The following is a 23,359-nucleotide window of genomic DNA, read 5'->3' as shown; positions in this document are numbered from 1 at the left end:
AAATTGATTTGGTGGAAAGCAACTTGGGGAGGCTAGAGATCAAGTTTCAAATGATTGGATTGGAATATCTTGGTCTCAACACATGAGTAGGTGGCTCTCTCTCGGAAAAATTGATCTGGCAATGAAGTGTGTGTTTTGAGTGCTTATCTTTCGAATGAGATGTGGGCGCAGGGGTATATATAGGTTGTCCCCAAAATCCAACCGTTGCACCTAAAGTGACCAACTCGGTGACACCGAAGTCATGAACTCGGTGGTACCGACTTGAACTAAAGGTAGCAACTTTTGAATCTCGGTGGAACCGATATACACAACTCGGTGACACTGAAAAGGTGGCTAACAGTCAGATGACACAACTGGTGACACCGATACCCATACTCAGAAATTCGGATTTTGTGTACCCAGGCAACAGAAAGTTGGTCACCTAAACTCGGTAGCACTGACATGGTTTCGGTTGCACCGATTTGGTGGCTTTGGCTAGGGTTATGTGTGAGATGAAAATCGGTAGGGCCGAATTGAGAAACTTGGTGGCACTGATTTTGAGTGTAAGGCTTTGGACAGAATGGTTATGTGGGAAAATGACTGGGTATTTTTGGTGGCTATCTGTGAGCACTTGAGCAACCAGTTCATTTTAATACCTCACCCCCTTTTAATAGTATTGGCTTTCCTATGGACTCAAAAGTGTTTTCTCACAAATATAAAATGCAGGGTGTTCTAGCTTGAAGCTTGGGTCAATCTCATTCATTTCTTGCATCAAGGGGCATCTCCACATAAGCCTTTAGCCAATGCATCTTTTGAACGTTTTTGAAATATACTTGGATAAACATATTAGTCCAATGATGCATATGTTGTGATCAATTATCAAAACCACCCTAGGGAGCAATTGTGCTTTCAATCTCCCCCTTTTTGGTAATTGATGACAACATATAGATCAAAGCTTGGACAAACAATATAATCAATGATTAGCATTGACACTTTGAGAAGTATGTGAAAAGCAAGAGCTCCCCCTAAATTGGTGCATTATTTATAATTTGCATTTGAATGCAAATGCACAATCAATTAGGATTATGGATCACTCTTCCATGTCACATACATCTTGGTGGTGCGCATACATGATAATAATGAATAGTAATGCACATGACACCAAAAAGATAAGTGAATGATCATCACATAGATAGCTAAAATATAATAATGTAGCATCAACCAAGCGAAGCGTATGGTCAAACACAGGAACAAGTATAATGTCATCCAAAAGACCAAAGTTTTGAAAAATCAAACTCAGAGCAAATAAAGTTAAAAGCTCTCTCTCTCTCTCTCGAAGCCCTATGATCTATACATTTCTCCCCCTTTGGCAACAAGTTACCAAAAAGTTCAAAAGTATAGAGCTAATCGTCTCTCTGGGTAGTCGATGAAGGAGTCGACAGAAGAGCATCCACGAAAGCTTCTACTGAATATCGTGGAGCTGGAGGACTGGATACTAGAGGTGCTGGAGCTGGGGTTGAAGTTGAAGGTGCAGATGCCTGAGTTGATGAAGTTGGTCTTGCTTCCGACGCTGGCACAACTTCTGACTGGGGCTTGGTGCTGAACTAAGTGGTAGTGCAAGGAGGAGACTCTTCATCATTACTAGTAGAACTGGGTGTCTTCGCACCATCAACTTCATGCTTGAGCTGATCGACACTAGCAGATATCTCATTCACTTTGACATACAAATCACATAACTTTGTTTCCACGACTCTCTCCAAACTCTTCTAATTTTGCAGAATCTCCGAGACGTTCTTCTCCATTCCTTGGACAGAGCTAACTATAAAAGCCATTTTCTCAGCTTGAGTTCTGAGCTATAGAACTAGTGGTGGCACATTTCTAGCACCCCCAGCTTATGTTGCCTCTGCTGCCATTCTAGCTGCAGCTGAGCTGGGATCATTGTCATCCATCACCACTTCGTTGTCTTCAAATTATGGCTAAAGGGGTAAATGGGGGCGATCAAGTAGATATGCATGCTTGCCTAGCTTGGCATTGATAAGCATCTGGATGTATGGGGCATGTCCACAAGATCTTTTCTGATCAGCAGTTGTCCTTCTGATAGTCTCTACTATCAAGTCCATCACTCTGAATCTAGTGTGAGTGTCCAAATGGTGCAGCAAGTTGATGGAGTGGCCTCTAATCATTTTCTCATCACCTGATTTAGGCATCAAGGTGTGTCTCGGAATGGTATGGGTTGTAGGTATCCCTGCTTGCAAGAAGTACACTGAGCCAAACTTGTGAGTTACCATAAACTTGCGAGGAATTGGCTTGTACATGTTGGACATGGAGTTGTGACTCATCTTCTGCTCAGAGTATACACCTACATCACTTTCTTTCTGCTTAGAGGGCACCAATGATAGTGGCCCATTCATCAACATTGGATTCATACTTGTGACCATCAGTCATCCACACAATAGAACCATCACCATAGAAATGAATAGTTGAATAGAATTGCATGATCACTTCATCATTCCATGGGGTCATCTATTTTCCAACAAAATCTTCAATGTCCACAAACTTGAAATTATCTTGCACATGGGAAAGAAATTTTCATTGGCTTTCATGTAAGCCCAGTCAACATATCTCATGTCAATAACAGTTAGACTTTTGTCATATAGAACAGTCTCATAAAATCAGTAGGGCCGAAATGAGAAAGTTGGTGGCACCGATTTTGAGTATGTGGTTTTGGACAGAATGGTTATGTGGGAAAAATGAGTGAGTATTTTTGGTGGCTATCTCTAAGCACTTGACTAACCAGTTCGTTTTAATACCTCACCCCCTTTTAATAGTATTGGCTTTCCTATGGACTCAAAAGTGATTTCTCACAAATATAAAATGAAGAGTCTTCTAGCTTGAAGCTTGGGCCAATCTTATTCCTTTGTTTGATCAAGGAGCATCTCCACATAAACCTTTAGCCAATGCATCTGTTGAACTTTTCTGAAATATACTTGGATAAACATATTAGTCCAATGATGCATATGTTGTGATCAATTATCAAAACCACCCTATTGAGCAGTTGTGCTTTCAAAATAAAAGTGTGATGATCTTCATTATTAGAGCATTGTTCGAGTGACGAAATAAAAATGTGGGAGGCCAAATGAGCACACCATAAAAAAATTGGGGGCGGAAAAAAATCTCACCATGAAAAAACAAACAAAAAAATAAATGAGCGAAAAAGAGAGAAGGGACTTTGCTACTATACTTTACCACACTTGTGCCTCAAAGTGGCACCCTGTTCTTCATATAGAGAGTCTCTTGTTTTGTCACTTCCATATGCTAGTGGGGATTTTCATTATAGAACTTGGCTTGTATACACTAGTAGGAAAAACCTTATAGGTAGGAGCCTAGTAGTAGCGCTGGAATATGGCAAGCGGTGTTGCTACTTAGGAGTAGCGCTAGATCTGCCAAGCGCTACTGGTCATAGACTTGGCAGTAGCGCTGGATATGTAAAAAAGCGCTACTGCTAAACGGGGCCCATTGAGTCCACCGACGGTAGGAGTAGTAGCAGCGCGCGCTTGTGAAAAGCGTTAGTGCTAAGTAGAATAGCAGTAGCGCTCTTGGGGAATCAACGCTACTACTATTGGGCCCCACTTAGCAGTAGCGCTGCTCCAGAAAAAGCGTTACTATTCCGATGACGAGCGTCCTCAAATGCCCGAGCTCTTCATGAGCAAGCAAGTTGGATGCACACCCGCTTAGCTTCAGTCGAGATTTCATACACTCATAGATTTAGTGCATTTGTTGCATGGTAATCCCTACTCCTCGCATTGATATCTATTGATGGGCATCTCCATAGCCCATTGACATGCCGAGTTGATGTGAGACTTTCTTCTCCACTTTTACCCCTTTGAGACTTACCACCACTTTCTATTCCACCTATATGCTATGTCCATGGTTCACGCTCATGTATTGCGTGAAGAATCAAAAGTTGATTCATATCGGAAAAGTACGATCCAATTGCCTGACTTGGGCACCGTGGTGCTTGACATTTGTATTAATGTGGTAAAGATAGAGCCATGCCTTGCTAATATAATAAGATGAACGGGGGTAAACATTCTTTGAGGATCGTATACTTTGAAAGATTGATGATTTTGCTGCTTGTGCTTATAAGTATTACTATGTCAATGTTTGTTAATTCATCGTTTCTCAATGAGCATATATGTAAAAGATTACATATTCGGTAGCATGTCACATCAAAAATTCTATTTTTATCATTTACCTACTCGAGGACGAGCATGAATTAAGCTTGGGGATGCTTGATACATCTCCAACGTATCTACAAATTTTTATTATTCCATTCTATTACATTATCATTCTAGGATACTTTTTGAGTAAATAATTACCAATTTATATTATTTTTTAGCACTAACCTTTGACCCAATGCCGAGTGTCAGTTTCTGTTTTTTGTGTGTCTTTTGTTTCGCAGAAATTACATATCAAACGAACTCCAAACGCGATAAAAAATTACGGGGATTTTTTTGGAATATATATGAATTTTGGGAGTCAGAATCAACGCAACACGGTGCCCAAGAGTGGAACAAGCCAACAGGTGCGGCCCATGGGGTCGCTCCCTCATGGTTTGTGCCCACCCCATAAATCTCTTGGAGCTCTCATTTGGCCACAAGAAAGATAATTTTCTGATAATAATTCCCTCAAAATTTCAGTTCGATCAGAGTTACGAATCACCGTATATTTAAGAAACGCTGAAGGGCTAGAAAATAGGTCGCGAAAACAAAAGAGAAACAGAGAGAGAGAGAGAGATCCAATCTCGGAGTGGTTGTTGCTCTCCGGAGTCATGGAGGCCATGGACTAGAGGAGAAACCCTCCTCCCACCTAGGGAGGAGGCCAAGGAAAAAAGTAGAAGGGGGCTCTCTCCCCTCTCTCTCGGTGGCACCGGAGCACCGTCGGGGCAACCATCATGACGGTGATCTACACCAAAAACTTCGTCGCCGTCATCACCACCACCATCACCTTCCCTCGTCAATATACAGCGGTCCACTCTCCAGCATCCGCTGTACCCCCTACTTGAACATGGCGCTTAATGCTATATATTATTATTCAATGATGTGTGTCAATCCTATGATGTTTGAGTAGATTTATTTTTTCCTATGGGTTAATTGTGATATGATGTTATTGATATGAGTTGTGTGTTGATTTGGTGTTGTCATAAGGTGCCTTCCGTGAGGCGCACATGTTAAGGATTAACGCTAGAGGGTTTGCAATATGTTCATCATTCGCTTATAATGGGTGGCTAGAGTGACAAAAGCTTACACCCAAGTAAGGGAGTTGTGTGCGTATGGGAGTAAGGAGGACTTGATGTTAATGCTATGGTTGGATTTACCTTAATGATTTCTAGTAGTTGCGGATGCTTGCTAGAGGTCCAATCATAAGTGCACATGATCCAAATATGGAAAGTATGTTAGCGTATGCCTCTCTCTCATTGCATATGATAAGTATCTATCACGTTATATTCAATTGCCTATGGACAATCTTTCTCTTGCGTTACACAAAAAGATTTATACTAAACAACCTCTAACTTTTATTTACTTGCTCATTATTTTCTTGTAAATCTATCTATCACGGCTACTAAGTACTTCTAGTTTCCTTCCCGCAAAATAGTTTCATACTTGTTCTGGTAAAGTAAGTGTTAGCGTCCGTAGAGTTGTATAGGTGGTCAATAGAACTTGAGCGAATATTGATTCTTCATTTAGCTCCTTGTTGGGTTCGACATTCTTACTTATCGAAAAAGGCTACAAATGATCCCCTACACTTGTGGGTTATCAGTGGCGGCGGCATTCCCTTCGATCTAGGATGGCCGCACCCCTTTCATGGCTGGGCACGATGGAATTGGGTACCCGTTTGGTGAAGACATGGCCGAACCCTCATGGCGGACCAACTCGGCTTGGGCAACTCTTTCCCGCTTGATCATGAGTTTTCGGAAGAATATGGCCTTGACGAAGAGGATGATGAAGTGAACATCGATGGAGAGCCATTGTTTGATGAGCTCCCCACCCAAGCCAATGCAAAGTAGAAGCGGAAGAGCAAATAGACCAAAGCATACACACAAAATGAGGACAAACTCCTTTTGTGAATGATGGAGAGACATTGGCCAAGACCCCAAGATAGGCTCCAAGCAAAAGGTTTCAGCATTTTGGCTAAGAGTGCATCACGAGTTTCACGAGCGTAAGAAGTTCAAGCCATACCAAATGAAGAGAAATCGTGAATGGGTCTCACTCGGCAAGCGTTGGAGGGTGATACAACAAGAGTGCAACAAGTTTTCTTCCACCCTTGAGAGCATCGAGGCCCGTCCTGTCAGTGGCATTGGCATGAAAGACACGGTATGCCCGACTTGCTTGATTATTTGATTGCCCCTTAGCTTGCTAGTTCACTTGCCCACTCGTCCATAAATGTTTCTTGTGCATTTGTGGGTCTTCCAAGCTTTGCAAGAATTTAATATCCATTATGAGGGCAATTCTTTCAACCTCACTTATTATTGGATGATCATCAACGGCGAAGAAAAGTTCAAAGCAATACGCCGCCATCAAGGCGCGTGGTGTGGGGGGGGCTGCAACCGTTGAAGACCATGGTGAGGGGGAGACACCGCGGCCGCGGGGGAAGACCAACTCCAAGAAAGGGGACAACTGCGAGGCGGCGTCCCTTGCCTTGCAAGGTACTTTGCAAGGCATGATCGCCAACCAGGATTCAAGAGAGGAGAAGCGTCGACAAGACAAGGAGGAGCAAATTCAGGCCTTCATGGACATACAAAATAAGAAGCTCGCATTGGAGACGAAGAAGCAAGCAAAGATGCTAGAGATCGAGGCCACCAAAGCAGCCACCAGAGCAAGAGAAGTCCGGGTCGCTTGAATACCGAAAGGAGTCGAGATCATGAAGGTGGATTTGAGCACGGTCTCTCCGAGAAAGCGGTCTTGGTTCGAGAAGATGCAGGCCGACATGCTCAACCTCGACGACGAGTGATCCATACCGTGGTTTACGGGCATGAAGACCACGAACGAGATGGCGTGGTGAAACTACATCCTCATTTTGTGTGTTGGCATGTGTGTCGGCCCGCTGGCAAGTGCACCAAGCTCAAATCTACGTATTTTTTAGGCTCACATATGTATGCTGACCGTTGGCATATCGCTGGCGTGAACTCTTGGTGTTGGCATGGCCGCTAGCCGCGGGCCTTATTTACCTTTGAAAAATGTTAAGCGCGGACGAAAAATGGGTCAGCGCGTTGGATGCAAGGTCGATCCATTTTCAACAGAGACGAACATGTCAATTCAAATGGAAAAAAGATGGACAAAGTGTGTGCCCGTTTGAGTCACGCGGTTGGAGTTTCTCTTAGGACACCTCAAACCACCCCACCCACCTTGCCCCACACACAGTGGCCAAGCCCCCTGACCTGGACGTCGCCAGGCTGAAATGGGATGAAGGCGTTGTCGCCCAATTCCGCGTTGCAAGAGTCCCCGTCTACCGTGTTGCGCATGTCCCCTACAAGTCTCACTCCAGCAAGAACCATGTCGGACCGTCACAAGGCCACGGGCCCTTCAATGCCTCCTCCGTACCCACTAGCTCGGAAGAGCTATACAAAAAAAATTTGGTTGACTGTGAGGACACCTCTCTAACCCGGGAGTAGACTGCTCCCCCGGAAGTTGTGGTTAATCAAGAGCAGACTGCTCCCCCCGAAAGTTGTCGGTTTGGTGTGCCAGGCGAAACTGTCAGGCTAAGTGAAATTTCTCAATAACCAAAGACCAAAGCCTCCGGATGAAGCTGCACTTGTAGAAGAGGTAGGATCTGCATTCTTGCACCCTCCTGCAAAGAGTCAAATATGGCAATTTGGCCACCCACGTTTTGTCAACCTATCAGTCGTCCAAATTCTATCTTCAAGAGTCAACCAAGCAAAAAAATTAACTTTTGAAGATGCTCAAGCCTTCCAAACCATCTTATCTAAGGGGGGGAGGACCATCCCCAAAAATTGTGCCTTATAAGCGGAGGCCGCCGAATATTGCCCGCAAACCTATGCTTCCAAATTATGTCGTCCTCAGCGAGCTCATCCAGGTGGACCTCATTTAGTAGCATCCAAAGAGAGAAGAATTGGGAGTGTGCTCAATAGAGACGTTGATGGAAGATTTGATCTTTAGAATCCAGGCGTTGTGCTTGAGGGTCCTTCCTATTATTTCTCTTGGAAGCTTCGTAAATGAGCGCGGCAACATCCTTTGGCATCCGCCCAAGCAGCCAAGGAGAGTCCCAGAAAGGGGTCCTTGCGCCATTTCCAACAATGACGGTGGTGAAGGCGTAAAACAAGTCCATGTCGCGTTCATCACACGGGTTTCCCTTTCCCACCTACAATTTGACGGGCTCCTTCCATTCGTATCATGGCCACCGCAAGCAAAGTGCCCTCATAAACTTGTCAGTGTTTATCACCCCAAACTCCTTTTGAATTTTCATGGAGTGGCTTCCACCAATATGAGTTTCGCGCATTTCAGGTGGTGGTAAAGTGATACCACATAAGGTGCTCTTCCCCATTCAGTCATACTCAAGAAAAGTAAGAAATGTTTGACCCTGATCCTTTTTTCATCTTCATATAAAGAGAAAATCTACCTTCCTCATACCCCCCCCCCTTCATTCATAGAGTTGAGAGGAATCCACAAGAGGCCTGCTCGTTCATGTTAGGAAGTATTAGTATTAGTCTAGGAGTCCTTATTAGTCAACATTTACTTTCCTTGCACCTCAAGTCATGTGTAATATATATATGCCCCTTGGGCCTTCAATAAAGATAAGTTGCCTTCCTAACATGGTATTAGAGCTTAGGGTTTTTTTTCGGGCGCCGCAACTCGTCCTCCCGATCCAATCTTCTATTCCTCCGCCGCTGCCTTCTCTCGCTAGCCATTGCTATCTTCCCCACCACGTGCCTCTTGCCGAGCCGCTGCTACTCCTTCTACTCCCGGCTGCCGCTCAGATCGATCTACACGGACGTGTCGTCACGTTGCAGTGCGCCTCAATGATCGATACGCCGCCTCCTTCCCGGCATGTCCGCTGCATCCCGTACCCGTGTTGATTCGCTGGACGTCACGCTCGCTGGCTCCAGATCTTGCGAAGGGAGGCGAGAGGCTTCTTCTTCCTGCTCCCGCCGGATCCCGCTGCAGTACCTGCCATCGGTCTTCAGGATCCCGTCGCAGGCCCGCTCTCTCCTTGATCCAGCCGCTCCAGGTCGCGTCGCCCCATCTCCCGCCGCTCCAGGTTACGCCGCCTCATCTCCCACCGCTCCAGGTCGCACCGCCGGGCGGTGGCCCTGCTCCTGGACTCCCCATCTTCTATCGTTGGACCAGGATTGTCCCGATCCCGATTGGATCCGGATCTCGCCGGATTATGATTCTCCAGGATGTTGTATTCGGTTCGTCCTCTGTTTCCCAGGCCCTGATCCACGCTCGCAAGGTCGTGGTCCAGATCCCTGCACGCATGATGCCCGATCGTGGCCATCGCAGGCGCCCCTTCCACATCGTAGCTGCCTTCCGCCAAGATGCAGACGATGCGCGGTTGCCTCCCACCAACACGCGCAGGACGTGATTGCTGCCTTCAGCCAACTGGGGCATAACGCACGGCTGCCAGCTTGCTCGCTGGGACGTGGCTCCAGCCGTCTCGTCAAACCTGTGTTGACGCCTCTTCATGCAGCTACAACGCATGGTTACATGCAGCAACTAGCTGCTTACTGTTGCTACTGCTAGCTACTTCCTGCTGCTACTACTCTGTTGTTTTTGCCTCTCTATCATTTTCCGTTGCGCCACCAAATCCGTTGATATTTTGTGTTTTCTCATGCCATGCGAGTCCACCATACCTTAGTCCGTCAGCCTTTCTCCGGTCCTGATCCTTTCTATGCAACTTTTGTGGCCTATTTGTCCTTGTTGTTTTCTATAGGATTTTCTAGACTTCTTTTGCATTGTCGATCTACGTCCATCGTGCCTTATCCGTCGAGCTTCTTTTGCCGACGGTAGTCGTGGACTATGATTTTCTGCGCAATGCTTTATTCTCTTGATGTGCTATCTTCTTTTGACAACCCATCTTCTCTTGATACTTATCTTGTATCTTCAAGTGATGCGGTGTCTACCTCTGTTGTGCCATCTCTTCATTATCTCCTTCGGCGACTCGACAAGTTTTGAAGACTCTTCATGTAACAGCCCCAATGCAATTCTTCCCCTTCCTGTAATCTTTCCTCGTATGGCAACATTGTGTTGGTAATGAGTTCGTGGTTGAGCCCAATTGTGTCTTCATTTAGTGTGCATCATGGCATCTTGCATCATCTTTTGCCTGGCATGTGGTTTGAATTGTGAGTGCTTCAAGTGCTTTAAAATCTCTAGTGCAATAGGAAAACTTTTCTCTCCTCTCCTAATTCTTTTGAGGCAATCCTAGTTTCTGGTTTTGCCTAAACAAAAATGTTCCTCCTCTTTTAAAATATTCTTATTATTTATGGGGCAACCCTCTCGTTCTTACTTTGTTTTCTCATTTTGTTTTATTTCAAAAGGGAGTCTCATTTTTATACAAAAGAGTTTTATTTTATTCTTCAAAAATGTTCAATCTATTTTTTTATAAATTGGAGCATGTTTTAAGGAGCCCAAAAGTTTTTTTTATTCTATTTACTTCCGTTCATTTTGCCTCTGGCGTTATTTCAAAACCACCTTTATTTTTATCTTTTTTTTTCACGAAGCCTTTTCCTTTTTTTAAAGAGAGAGAGAAGCCCAGCCTATAGCCAAGTTGGGCCAAGGCCCAGTCAACCCGCTGAACCCTAGCGCCAAGGAGAGAGCTCCTCGCTCGTATCCCTCCTGTTGCCGTCGACCCCTTCCTGACCCCCCCCCCCCCCCCCGTCTCGTTCTCCTCGGTCTCCCTCTCCCTCTCATTCTTTTCGATCCTTCTCCTCCCCATCGTTCCCTCCAGCGCCGCCACGCATGGCACCCAGGAGCTCGTGCCTGAGGCCTCCAGCGGCGTCGTCCGAAGCCCTGCGTCGCCCTGCTCATCCTCTGCGACCCCCTCCTCTCTTTCCCATCTCGTTCTGCAGGTCGACATGGTGTCCCCGAGCTCCGACCGTCACCGGGAACCGGCTCCCTCGGCTGGATTCGCCCGAGCCCTGCTCGTCCTCGTCCCTCCCTCCTGCGCGTCGCTGCGCTCAGCTCCTGGCGAAACCGAGAGCCAGCTCTTCGACACACCTCCCCTGCACGTTGACCGTGCGAGGCCAGGTCGGGCTCGCGTGTGTGGACCAGAGAGCCCCCAGCCGGCCCGGTGCCTCGCTCCTACGCCAGCTCGAGGAGGAAACCGCGGAGCTGGTCCCGTCGTTGCCCTATCCAGCTCGGCCCGAGATGGATCCATTCCAAGCGCCGTCTCTGTTGCACCGTTGCCCAGCCAGTGCGCCTTCAGACCCACTCCAGCGCTTCAGTGGCCCCTTTTCAAGCCAGCCAAGTCGCCGAAACCGAGACCTCCCCAAACAAGAGCATCCGTGGATCGCCAAGTACCCCGCCTTCGCAATCGTTAAGGCCGATGCTGCAACACATGAACAACTACGGGAAGCACTACCATCGACCCCCGTAGATCGTGGATTCGCCAAGTTCCTCTCCAACCCGTGTACGACTAACGACGCCGAAGACCCGTGTACCACTACTTCCACGACGTCCACGACGACCCATGTTCACCTACACCGCAACGACCCGATCCGCCCGGACGCACGCTTCAAAGGTATAACCGTTGGAACGATGTCGTGGGCCGAATGCTTGAGATGAATGAATGAACCGTATGCTTGCACCATATATGTTGCTCATTGCACGTTGTCCCTCTTTTGCCACTCCCCGACACATGGGAACCCGGTAACCGGGATCACCCCATCGTTCTTTGGCATGACACGCACGTGCGCGCAATTCATTGGCACCGGTATCTCATCGAGTTATCGGAACCGGAACGTTGTCGTGGCATCATTTCCGTTCTGATGCCATGGTTCCCTTTCTTTCGCCATGGTGACACATGCTCCATATTCTTCTTGCCAATGTTGCTATGAACTTGCATGCATGTCGCATTCATGGCATAATATCGTGTGTTGCATGTTTCTTGTAACCGTAGCTCCGTTCAATGTTCCGCGTGTTAACCGACTAGTATGACGTGTAGAATCACATGCTTCACCTCGTGCCATGTTTAAACAACATTTAATATTACCGTGTACCTCAATGGGAGTGAACTAAATAATTCCTATGTGGAGTTTCGCCAATATGCAACTCGTTGCATACTGAGCTTCACTTAATGTGTAGTGTTTGCGTGATGTGAATTGCCATGCCATGCCTTGCATAATTGAACTGATCATGCATCATATTAGATTGTGCATCATGTTGTGCATGTGTCGTGGTGAATATCTGTGTTGATGCTTGTTTCCGGTTTGCTTCGTATCGATAGAGTTCCGCAAGCGTGTCGGAAAGTGAGGACCCGTTCGACTATATCGATTCGTGTGCTTCACGGAGTCGTTCTTCCAAGCGGGATCTCAGGCAAGATGACCATTTCCCTAGATACCATTACTATCATTGACATGGTAGTTTTTATCGTTTATGTCGCTATGTCTCGCTGCCTACCACGTGTTAAATATCAGCCTCCCCAACATTGCCATGAAAACCTTCAACCTGTTCACCACCTAGCAAACCACTGATTGGCTATGTTACCGCTTGCTTAACCATGTGTTAGTGTTGCTAGTTGCAGGTGCAGTTGTTTCCATGAGTTAACATGGGTTCCTTGTTATATCACCATATTAATGTTTATTTAATTTAATGCACCTATATACTTGGTAAAAGGTGGAAGGCTCGACCTTTCTAGCCTGGTGTTTTGTTCCACCTTTGCCCCCTTAGTTTCGGCTACCGGTGTTATATTCCATAATTGAGCGCTCCTAACACGACCGGGGTTGTTATGGGGACCCCCTTGATAATTCGTTTTAGATTAAGACTGGTCTAGCAAGGCCCAACTTTGGTACTACATTTGCCTAATAACCTAATAAATGCATAGGGACCCGCCGGCACCCGCGGATAATTAATCAACCCCCAGGCCAGTGCTCCGCATGAGTGTTGGTCCAAACTGGCAGACTACGGGGCCACCGCAGGGCAACCCGAGGTTTGGTTTTACTCCTAGTGTGACCCAGTCATGTCCTGAGAACGAGATACGCGGCTCCTATCGGGATCGTCGACACGTCGGCGGCCTTGCTGGATTAGTTTTACCTTTGACGAAATATCTTGTGCATCGGGATTCCGGTGATGCTTTGGGTAATCTCAGAGTTGAGGTTTTCCACTAAGGAGTCCCACGAGATCGCGAGTTTCGTGATCCAGGATTTCTATGCGGCTTGTGATAATTTGTGATGGACTAGTTGGAGCACCCCTGCAGGGCTAAATCTTTCGAAAAGTCGTGCCCGCGGTTATGTGGCAACGTGGAAACTTTGTTTAACACTGGTTCTAGATAACTTGAAGTAAGCTTAATGAAAACTTGCCAACTGAGTGCGTAACCGTGACTGTCTCTTCCATGAGCTCCTTCTCCGATCGAGGACAAAGTGGGGTTATGTCTGACGTAAGTAGGTGTTTAGGATCATTCATTTGATCATCAGTAGTTCACGTCCGTTGTGCATAGATCATCCCCTCTTTATTCTGGTACTCGTAAGTTAGCCACTAAATAAATGCTTAGTCGCTTGCCGCAGCCTCACAACTTAACCATACATCACCCATTAAGCTTTGCTAGTCTTGATACCTTTGGAAATGAGATTGCTGAGTCCCCTGTGGCTCACAGATTACTACAACACCAGTTGCAGGTACAGGTTACTTGACGCGAGCGCGTTGATTTTTTATTTGGAGTTTCTTCTTCTTCATCATCGATCCAGGATGGGTTCCAGGTCGGCATCCTGGGATAGCAAGGATGGACGTCGTTCTTTTCTTGTTTGTTTTCGCCCATAGTCGGACCCTGCTCTTCTTCGTGATGTTTATGTAATGTACTGATGATACTCTGATGTAGCTTGTGACGACTGTAAGCCAATTCCATATATCTCATCTTTTCAGTAGATGTACTTTTAACGATATCCATTCTTGCGAAACGACGAGATGCGCTTCTATCCCTGTCGAGGCCCTCGTGCCAAAATAAGGATAAGATCGCATCTTGAACGTTACACTTCATGCTACGACGACACTCTCAAGACGCGGATTTGGATTATCATTTTTTTAATATTACACTTCTTCAAATGCAATGTTATTGCATACGCTTTGCATTTGGGGGGATGGGGTGGGGGGGGGGGGGAGTAGGAAGTATTAATACTAGTCTAGGAGTCCTTATTAATCTACGTTTACTTTCCTTGCACCTAAGTCATGTGTAATATATATATGCCCCTTGGGCCTTCGATAAAGATAAGTTGCTTTCCTAACAGTTCATACCATGAACATACGCGTCTCCCTTGCATATTATTAACTATCAACCCGAGCTCATTAAAATGTATGCTATAGTTGCTACATATATGTAAGAGCAACAATTTTTGAACCACTCGTCTATTAATTATATATGACAGTGTTGCTAATCAACATTTCTCCTATACAAGAACTTTGTATTGCAATGCTATCTTAATTTAGGTGGTGAATCCCTTCAACCAAGGGTGTGAGTATTTAGTTGATGCAACCAAAAGATAAAGAAAACAAGAAGAAAAATATGAAGCACGGTTTGGAGGCCGCTAGAGTTGCTAAAAAATGTACAAGGTGCAGACACAAGGACAGGCATGCATTTCTCACCAGTTAAACTGTGTAATAAGTAAAGGGGCTGGAATGTCAACCTGTAGAACGGAGTACAAACTGCCAAGCTAAAAATGTACAAGGTGTCAAGCTGCAATTGGGGCAGAACCTTCTTAACAACCAAGGATGTCACAGAAAATAAGGCCCCGATGCAAGCACCTGTACATGTAGGTAATACATACATGCTACAAAAGAAGGATACGATCTACCACCGTGGATTTGAACACGCTCAAAATTCTCAGCAATATTAGTTCTCTAACTGTTTGACAAATAATGGAACACAATAGCTACTACTGCGACGAACACAACTTTGAGTAGTAGCTTTGACCTCGCTAGAGATGCACGAGACATGGATTCTGGTTCCGATGGATTGACCTTCTGCCCCCTTAGCTTAGCTATCAATAGGGGAATGAGACCCTGTCTCTTATCTGTTAAGAGAATTGACATTGGTTAGACAAATGCTTACGATGTCGTCAGCTACAATCCTAACCAGTAAAGCTAGTGAGATGTGTTGAGGCCAAATTCAAGGAATAAAAAATGTCAAGCAATTGCCAACGAAAATTTGTTTTAGTGTAACAATATCATTCCAGCCCTAGAAGAACTCGATGGATGATTCACCACGAAGAGGTAACCAAAAAAATTGACCATAGAAACTATCATATAACACCTTAAAGTGTGATCATGTTCCAATGCTACATAAAGGAAACATGGCAACGAACTTTTGAGACTTTGAGGGCAGCAACTGCAGTCAGAAAGGATGATAATGTAAACAGAAGAAAAATATCCTGAAATTTTCATTCTTATGTTATATCAACATATGCTCCGCGAGTCTAAAAATCTAAACCCTAAAAGAATTTATTCCTTTCTGAATGGGACAGGGCAATATCCAAAAAAAAAAATGAACAATTACGTATGCTTGACGAAACGAAGGAAAACAATAGGTTTCATTTGAATCTGTATTGCTGGCAAAAAAAAAGTTCTCCACATGAATATCAATCCTTGTTGTAAGACATCCTCAGTTTATTGATACCCAAAAGAACTCATATACTAACCAGTACTACCTCCATTCCTTTTTGTAAGACATCATGTAAGAGACACATGGAGTCTTACAAATGGGAACTGAGGGGAGTAGCTGATACTGCTTTGACATTTGAACTCCCCTAGTACAATACTAGTCCTAAGTTTCCAGTTTTGGGGAAAAATATATACATCATCAACAAGATTTCTTGTGTCGGACAGTGCCACCAGCTTAATGTTTCAGATCCAACAGAAAAAAAAATAGTCAACCACCTCAGCATTTGAGGTTGAGACTGAAGCAGTGCAAATTGCACTTCCCTAACAAGAGCTGACAGCACCATGAAAAAGAAAAACATATGGCATGAGCCCATACTTAAAATACCTGCTTTCTTCAATACCCTCTCTTCCTCGCCAATTCTTCGTCTCAAAGCATTAAGTAGTGAGCCAAAATAAAGAGCCAAGACAGTGCAAGTGAAGGTGATAACATTGTATGGCATGCTAAAATCAGGAGTTGTCAAGGGAACAAGCAACACTTCTGTGTACGACTTCACAACACCATCTTCCTGCAGGATAAAGACATCACAGTGAGAAAAATCAAAGCAGAATATTTCATATCCCCGGCATAGTAAGTGTTTTTCTTTCCCTGACACTACTGATCAACCCATAACATCTCTACACCATATACCTTGAAGTTCTCTAGCAAAGGTGACACAAACAATGGATCAGCTTCAGGGTAACTTCGGCTAGAGTTGAACTCAGGAAAGCTAACCAACGCTGATGGAATATCAAATCCTTGATTAGCATCAGGAGGGTATTCATCTATGTGTAGGAAACCCTGAAAACAGGTTCATATACCATAGTCATAAGTCAGTGGAATTATTTAGTTATGCATGCATATCATTAACTGCAGAATGAACGGCGGTCAAGCCACAAGTGAAGTCTTGGCCAAAAGGTCAAAAGTACAATACGGGTAAAAAGTGTATTTCAAATCCAAAAGGAAGGCAAATCGGTAGTTTAAGCAGCAGAGCACACCTTGTCGAAGTCCAAAGTAAGGGTAGCCAATTGCATACTGCAAGGGAACTTAAGAAGCATCTCCATTGTACCAGGCAAAAGTTTGTCTTCTGATGGAGTGACATGAATCTTGTCAACAACTTCTGATATAGCCATGCTATTCCCATCAATGAAAACTTCTAGGCTGTGATAGTAGACCTTAACATACCATGGAACAACCTGGAATACTACAGCCTTTATCGAACAATCATTTGAGCTATCCACTAATTGCTTATCTAGACCAGCGGATAGAAATGACATAGCAATTGAGCCTCTTTCATTTCCGCTACCCATAAGAAATCTACTTGCATGATATGGCGCACGGGTGCAAGACCATATCAAGGGAAGCTTCCAAGTTATGCCCACATTCAAAGGCTTATCATTGTTGTAGTTGTTAACATCATACTCATATAATGAAGACGATTGGACTTCCAAGTTATCTAATTCTTTGAGGGACCTGTCTGGGGCAGTTGACAATACAAATAAATCATTATTCCATGAAACTTCTGATCCAGCTTTGTCAACTATGCCTTTCTCAAGCTCTACAAAAACTCTGCTGGATTTAGAAACAAGACATTTCCCTGATAACTTCCTATTAAACAGATGTTCCATGGACCAGCTGGGCTGAAGTTGTCCACCAGTAGGATGTAGCTGCTTACCACTAAGTGTATTTGGTTGCAGCACAACTGTGAGTGTTTGATCAAGAATAATACCGAGTGATTGTGATGATTTCAATTTCAGCTTTTGTGAATGGTAATATCCTTTATAAACTGAAGGCCTGTACAGCAAAGAAGCTATCCCAGCTTTGTCACGACATGGAAGAAGTTTCAGCCAAGGTGTTAGATTCTCTGTGCAGACAGCTTCCCGAGGCAATGCCCCATATCGTAGATTGCCTTCATTCAATTTAAATCCCCAACGAGGAGCAGAAAATGCAGTGGAAGACTCTAAGAAGTTGATGGATGCACAAAACAGTCCTGATAGTGTGTGTGTCAGGTTTTTCCATGTGGCATCAATCTCGGCCAAAGGAAGGTCGAAAACTGCCCACAGCTCAACACCAGGGGGCTTTGCATTATTTGTTGACATTGGATCATATCCACCCCATTGCTCATAATTCCACCTTCCTTGTGTGAAAGATAGCTCCAGTTCACTAATATGAAATTTTTGGACCTGGTTCAGACAGAACAGAATGATCTTACAGTAATTCCAAAACATTCATACAAGGCAGTAGAAAGTTATTGAACATATGAACAGTGGAGGTTCCTTTACTCTCTCAGCTCATGACCATGTAATTATCATACAGAATAGATGAGGTTCGGAAATGCCTGGTTTTTAGCAAATGAGATACTATAATAGGGAGAAATAAACATAGATAGACAAGAGCACTTTTCATGAGGAAACTAGAAAGTTAACTAGATAAGTTGTTCTCTGCCAAGTGCTTTATAATCCTGACTTGCATCAACAATTTGACAGATTTTGATCTGAACTTAAGGCAGTGTATGTTCTAGAGATTATCCATGTCTCTTTCGCAAAGCCCAAACAAAAGCACCAGCCAAGTCGATTGGAAAATAAGTTATTCTAGATTTTACAGACATTTTAATTGCACCCTTTCCACAATAGAATAGGAAACAGCCCGAGCAAGTCCAGGTTATGACTGGGACAATAAGTACCCTAATCTAATCCTAGCTGCAATAGATCAACATCCAACAGCGACCAGCTTTGAGGCAGTTACTGCACCTGATTTTACTCTTAGTAGAGGGCCTACAGATCCAAATGGCTTAATTTCTTCGTCCCTAATTACGCGAGCTATCCGAACACAATCCATAGGACCGCAGGTAGCATGAGATCTCTATGGTTGAGAAGAGGGATCTATGGGGGGGGCTAAGTACCAGCTGGGAGATAGCCTTGGGGAAGAGGTGCTGGTGTCGGCCGGCGGCGGAGGCGGGAGGCGCGGAGGAGCGGAAGTGGAAATGAGCCAGCGCCTTGCGGTCCGGGAGCGGCCGGAGGAGTAGCTCCTCCGTGAACTCCTCCGCCGCCGCAGCATCTGCGGTGGCAGAAGCGGCTGCGCCTAGGAGGAGAAGCAGCAGGGAGAGGGAGCAAAGCCGCCGCGCGGTGGATGGCGGCACCATTAGCGCCCGCGCAGAGTTCGTCGCCGTGGTTTTGCTGGGGCGCGCGGCGCCGGGATCACTCGATAGTGCCTCAGGTCATAGGGGCGGAGAAACAGAGCAGGTCAGCTCGCGTTGCGATTCGGTGCCACGACTCAAAAGGGATCTTTGGGTCCGCCGGACCGGTTGGGTGGGTGCACCGCGCAGCCGTCCGATTGGCGCAAGTACAACCGTTGGATTGCGTCCTCAAACCGTATTTGTACGCTCGAGGAGTCCGTCCGGTCAGTTGACGGTCGACTTGTTAGCGTCGCTGACTCAAAGGACCCACCTGTAGTCACCAACCAGACCAACGGTGCACGGCCTAGACGTACGCGTGTTGCTAACCTACGTGTGTCAGGCCCAGAGTGGGCGGCGGCAATCCAGACCCAACCGGTTCAACCTCGATGTGCACGTATTTTGGTTATTTCGATTCAGGTAGTTTGAATTATGAATAACTCGGATACTTATAAATAGAAACAGGATTTTTTTTTCTATCAAAAAATACAAATTGCCCAAAAATTTGACTCGGGTAATTCTGGAACCAAAAAACCCAAAAATATTGTGAGCACACATCAAATTTTGGTATGAGGGTAGTGTGGGTATTTTGTATAGTATGGGTATTTTAGTTAGTATGGGTGACATGTCAGTGTAATAATAGCACGAATAATTTGACTAGCATGAATAATTTGGACAGTATGGGTATTTCGGGATTTAAAAACTCGAACCCGAACCCTAACCAGAAAACCGAATAGCCAGGAAATGAAAACGAACCCTAACCCGATACCCGAATTACCCTACAATTCGGGTAATTCGGTTCAGTTCGGGTTCGGGTAGCGGGTTAGGGTACCCAAATGCCTAGGCTGACAGTCGATGACTACTTGGTCGCCTTCAATGGATTGGACGACACGGAGACGGCTACCTACCAACCCCCTTTCCTCTTCTCATGCATGAACCCTAGTTCTAAATTCTTGTAACCCTTCTTGTAATCGAGACATGGATCCGAGCTAGTGCTTGTAGATCGAAAGGACTATTAGTACTCTAGCATGTGGTATCAGAGGCCACTTCACCACCTTTTTGTTTCTTCTTTGATTCGTCCTGGTGCACGTCGAGACGTGAGGGCTGCGTCAAGACAGAGTGTTACTGGAAGCAATGGATCCAAGGGTCAAGGCCTTCCTCAATCGATTTGAAGCCAAGATATAAGCCTCGTTTGACGCCAACACCAAGGCCCGACAAGCCACAGCAGCGGAGATCGATGATCTTCTCGATGGTGCCCCAATTTGGAACGACGCGTGGCTGATCTCGGCGATGTGGTAGCCACACTGCAGCTAGCTCAACCGTCCCCAACCAAGTATGGGCCTGATGACCCATAAGTGTGGGGAATCTATCGTAGTCCTTTCGATAAATAAGAGTGTCGAACCCAACGAGGAGTAGAAGGAAATGGCAAGCTGTTTTCAGTAAGGTATTCTCTGCAAGCACTGAAATTATCGGTAACACATAGTTTTGTGATAAGGTAATTCGTAACGGGTAGCAAGTAAGAAATGTAACAATGATGCAGCAAAGTGGCCCAATCCTTTTTGTAGCAAAGGACAAGCCTGAACAAACTCTTATATAAAGAAAAACGCCCCCGAGGACACATGGGAATTTATGTCAAGCTAGTTTTCATCATGCTCATATGATTCACGTTCGTTACTTTGATAATTTGATATGTGGGTGGACCAGTACTTGGGTGCAGCCCTTACTTGGACAAACATCCCACTTATGATTAACCTCTCTGGCAAGCATCCGCAACTATGAAAGAAGAATTAAAATAAATCTAACCATAGAATGAAACATATGGATCCAAATCAGGCCCTTACGAAGCAACGCATAAACTGGGGTTTAAGCTTTTGTCACTCTAGCAACCCATCATCTACTTATTACTTCACAATGCCTTTCCTTATGCCCAAATAATGGTGAAGTGTCATGTAGTCGACGTTCACATGACACCACTAGAGCAGAGACAACATACATCTTATCAAAATATCAAACGAATATCAAATTCACATGATTACTTATAACAAGACTTATCCCATGTCCTCAGGAACAAACATAACTACTCACAAAGCATATTCATGTTCATAATCAGAGGAGTATTAATAATCATTAAGGGTCTGGACATATAATCTTCCACCAAATAAACCAACTAGCATCAACTACAAGGAGTAATCAACACTACTAGCAACCCACAGGTACCAATATGAGGATTTGAGACAAAGATCGGATACCAGAGATGAACTAGGGTTTGGAGAGGAGATGGTGCTGATGAAGACGTTGATGGAGACTGACCCCCTCTCGATGAGAGGATCGTTGGTGATCACGATGGCTTCGATTTCCCTCTCCGGGAGGGAACTTTCCCCGACGGAATAGCTCCGCCAGAGCTCTAGATTGGTTTTGTCGAAGTTTCGCCTCGAGACGGCGGCGCTTCGTCTTGAAAGCTCTGATATGATTTATTTTTTCAAGTCAAAACCCTTCATATAGAAGAAGATGGGCACCGGAGTCCTGTAGGGGCCTCAAGCCACAAGGGCGCGGCCAGGGGGTAGGCCACGCCGAGCAGGCTTGTGACCTCCTTGTGGGTCCCCTTTGGTATTTCTTTCGCCCAATATTTTTATATATTCCAAAACAATTCTTCGTAACTTTTTAGGACTTTTGGAGTTGTGCATAATAGGTCTCTCAGATTTGCTCCTTTTCCGGTCCAGAATTCCAGCTGCCGGCATTCTCCCTTTTCATGTAAACCTTGTAAAATAAGAGAGAAAAGGCATAAGTATTCTACCATAATGTGTATTAACATCCCATAATGCAATAAATATCGATATAAAAGCATGATGCAAAATGGTCGTATCAACTCCCCCAAGCTTAGACCTCGCTTGTCCTCAAGCGAAAGCCAAGATCGATAAATATGCCCACATGTTTAGAGATAGAGGTGTCAATAAAATAAAATAAGAACATGAAGGCATCATGGTTCTCTTTTGAATAGCAACACATATTGACATAGAATATCTTATGCTAGAGTAACAATTCATTCACATGGTAAAATATGAATCAAGAACTCTATTGAGAACTAACAAACTATGATTCCAGTCATTGGAGCAATTCCAATTTATCGCAACGTAGGAAAGAGTCAATATAAGAGCTTGTAAAGAAAATCCACATGCTCAATCATATTATGGTATTTCATAATTGCTAACACTCACGCGGTACCTATGAGGTCAAAGCTTCAATCGGACATAGAGAAAGGTAGGGGCTTATAATTTTGCCTCCCAACTATTTACCTCAAGGGTAATGTCAACAATAATAACTCATGATCACCCACATCCGAGTGGATATATTTGTCTAGATCATTCCCAACACATGACGCTTGCCAAAAGATAAAGGTGAAATGAAGGAAATGGTGAAGATCGCCACGACTCTTACATAAAGGTAAGTACTAGAAAGTAAAGATAACAGATAGGCCCTTCGTAGAGGGAAGCAGAGGTTGTCATGCGCTTTTGTAGTTGGATGTGCAATCCCTTAATGCAAAAGAACGTCACTTTATATTTCCCCTTGTGATAAACAACTTTATTATGCAGTTTGTCGCTTTTATTTCTTCTATATCACAAGTTTGTATAAAGTTTATTTTCCTCGCACTAATAAATCACACATATTTAAAGAGCAAGTTTTATTGCTTGCACCGATGACAACTTACTTGAAGGATCTTACTCAACCCATAGGTAGGTATGGTGGACTCTCAAGGAAAAATTGGGTTAAAGGTTTTTGGATGCACAAGTAGTATCTCTACTTGGTGCGGAAGTTTTTGGCTAATATGAGGTGGAAGCAAGTGACACATGTCGAAGGATCTATAACCATATAATTTCAATTCGGAAATAAGAAAACATAACTCATTATGTTGTCTTCCTTGTCCAACATCAACTTCTTAACATATAATATTTTAATGAGTGCTCACAATCATAAAAGATGTCCAAGATAATATATTAATATGTGAACCTCTCTTTGTTTATTACTTCCTTATAATTGTAACAATGACCAATAGCTTTGTTTGTCAACTCACAACAAATTTCAATCGACATACTTTTTATATGTGAAGTCATCACTCCCCATAAGATCATTATGTATGCTCTTTTGCTTTTATTCTATACTTCTTTCTATTTCTATTTCTCAAGACCATAGCCCTTGACTCAAAGATACTCTTTATTATATAACTCTCGGACTTGCTTACATAGGGGGGACATAAAGAAAAACTCAAAACTAGATCACACTAAAACTTTATTCTACTAGATCAAGATATAACCAAAAGGATCGAACAAAGAAAAACGAAGAAAGTAAAAG

At 44.4% G+C, this 23,359-nt stretch overlaps 1 protein-coding gene across 2 annotated transcripts; it reads right to left on the bottom strand.

Moving 5' to 3' along the window:
• Positions 1–14,781: 14,781 nt before the first annotated feature.
• LOC123448071 (GPI transamidase component PIG-T-like) lies at positions 14,782–19,092 on the bottom strand. 2 transcript variants are annotated; one of them, XM_045124843.1, is made up of 5 exons: positions 18,743–19,092; positions 16,839–18,023; positions 16,492–16,641; positions 16,180–16,369; positions 14,782–15,217 (listed from the first exon to the last, which is right to left on the bottom strand). In XM_045124843.1, the coding sequence occupies exons 1-5, from the start codon at positions 18,980–18,982 to the stop codon at positions 15,045–15,047; spliced, it is 1,938 nt and encodes a 645-aa protein (XP_044980778.1). In that variant the 5' UTR covers positions 18,983–19,092; the 3' UTR covers positions 14,782–15,044. The 2 variants fall into 2 exon arrangements, with proteins under 2 accessions (XP_044980778.1, XP_044980779.1); XM_045124844.1 differs by having other exon boundaries at positions 16,189–16,369.
• Between the last annotated feature and the right edge of the window lie 4,267 nt (positions 19,093–23,359).

Source organism: Hordeum vulgare, chromosome 4H, assembly GCF_904849725.1.
Source record: "Hordeum vulgare subsp. vulgare chromosome 4H, MorexV3_pseudomolecules_assembly, whole genome shotgun sequence".
In the NCBI taxonomy this organism is placed as follows: Eukaryota; Viridiplantae; Streptophyta; class Magnoliopsida; order Poales; family Poaceae; genus Hordeum; species Hordeum vulgare.
This window is presented reverse-complemented; position numbering and strand designations above follow the sequence as displayed.

Coding starts and splice junctions, on each gene's coding strand:
- LOC123448071 (XM_045124843.1), bottom strand. CDS start 18,982: ATGGTGCCGCCATCCACCGCGCGGCGGCTTTGCTCCCTCTCCCTGCTG. Junction 16,370..16,491: donor CTTTGCTAGAGAACTTCAAG/GTATATGGTGTA, acceptor TTTATCCTGCAG/GAAGATGGTGTTGTGAAGTC. Junction 15,218..16,179: donor GAAGAAAGCAGGTATTTTAA/GTATGGGCTCAT, acceptor TTCTCTTAACAG/ATAAGAGACAGGGTCTCATT.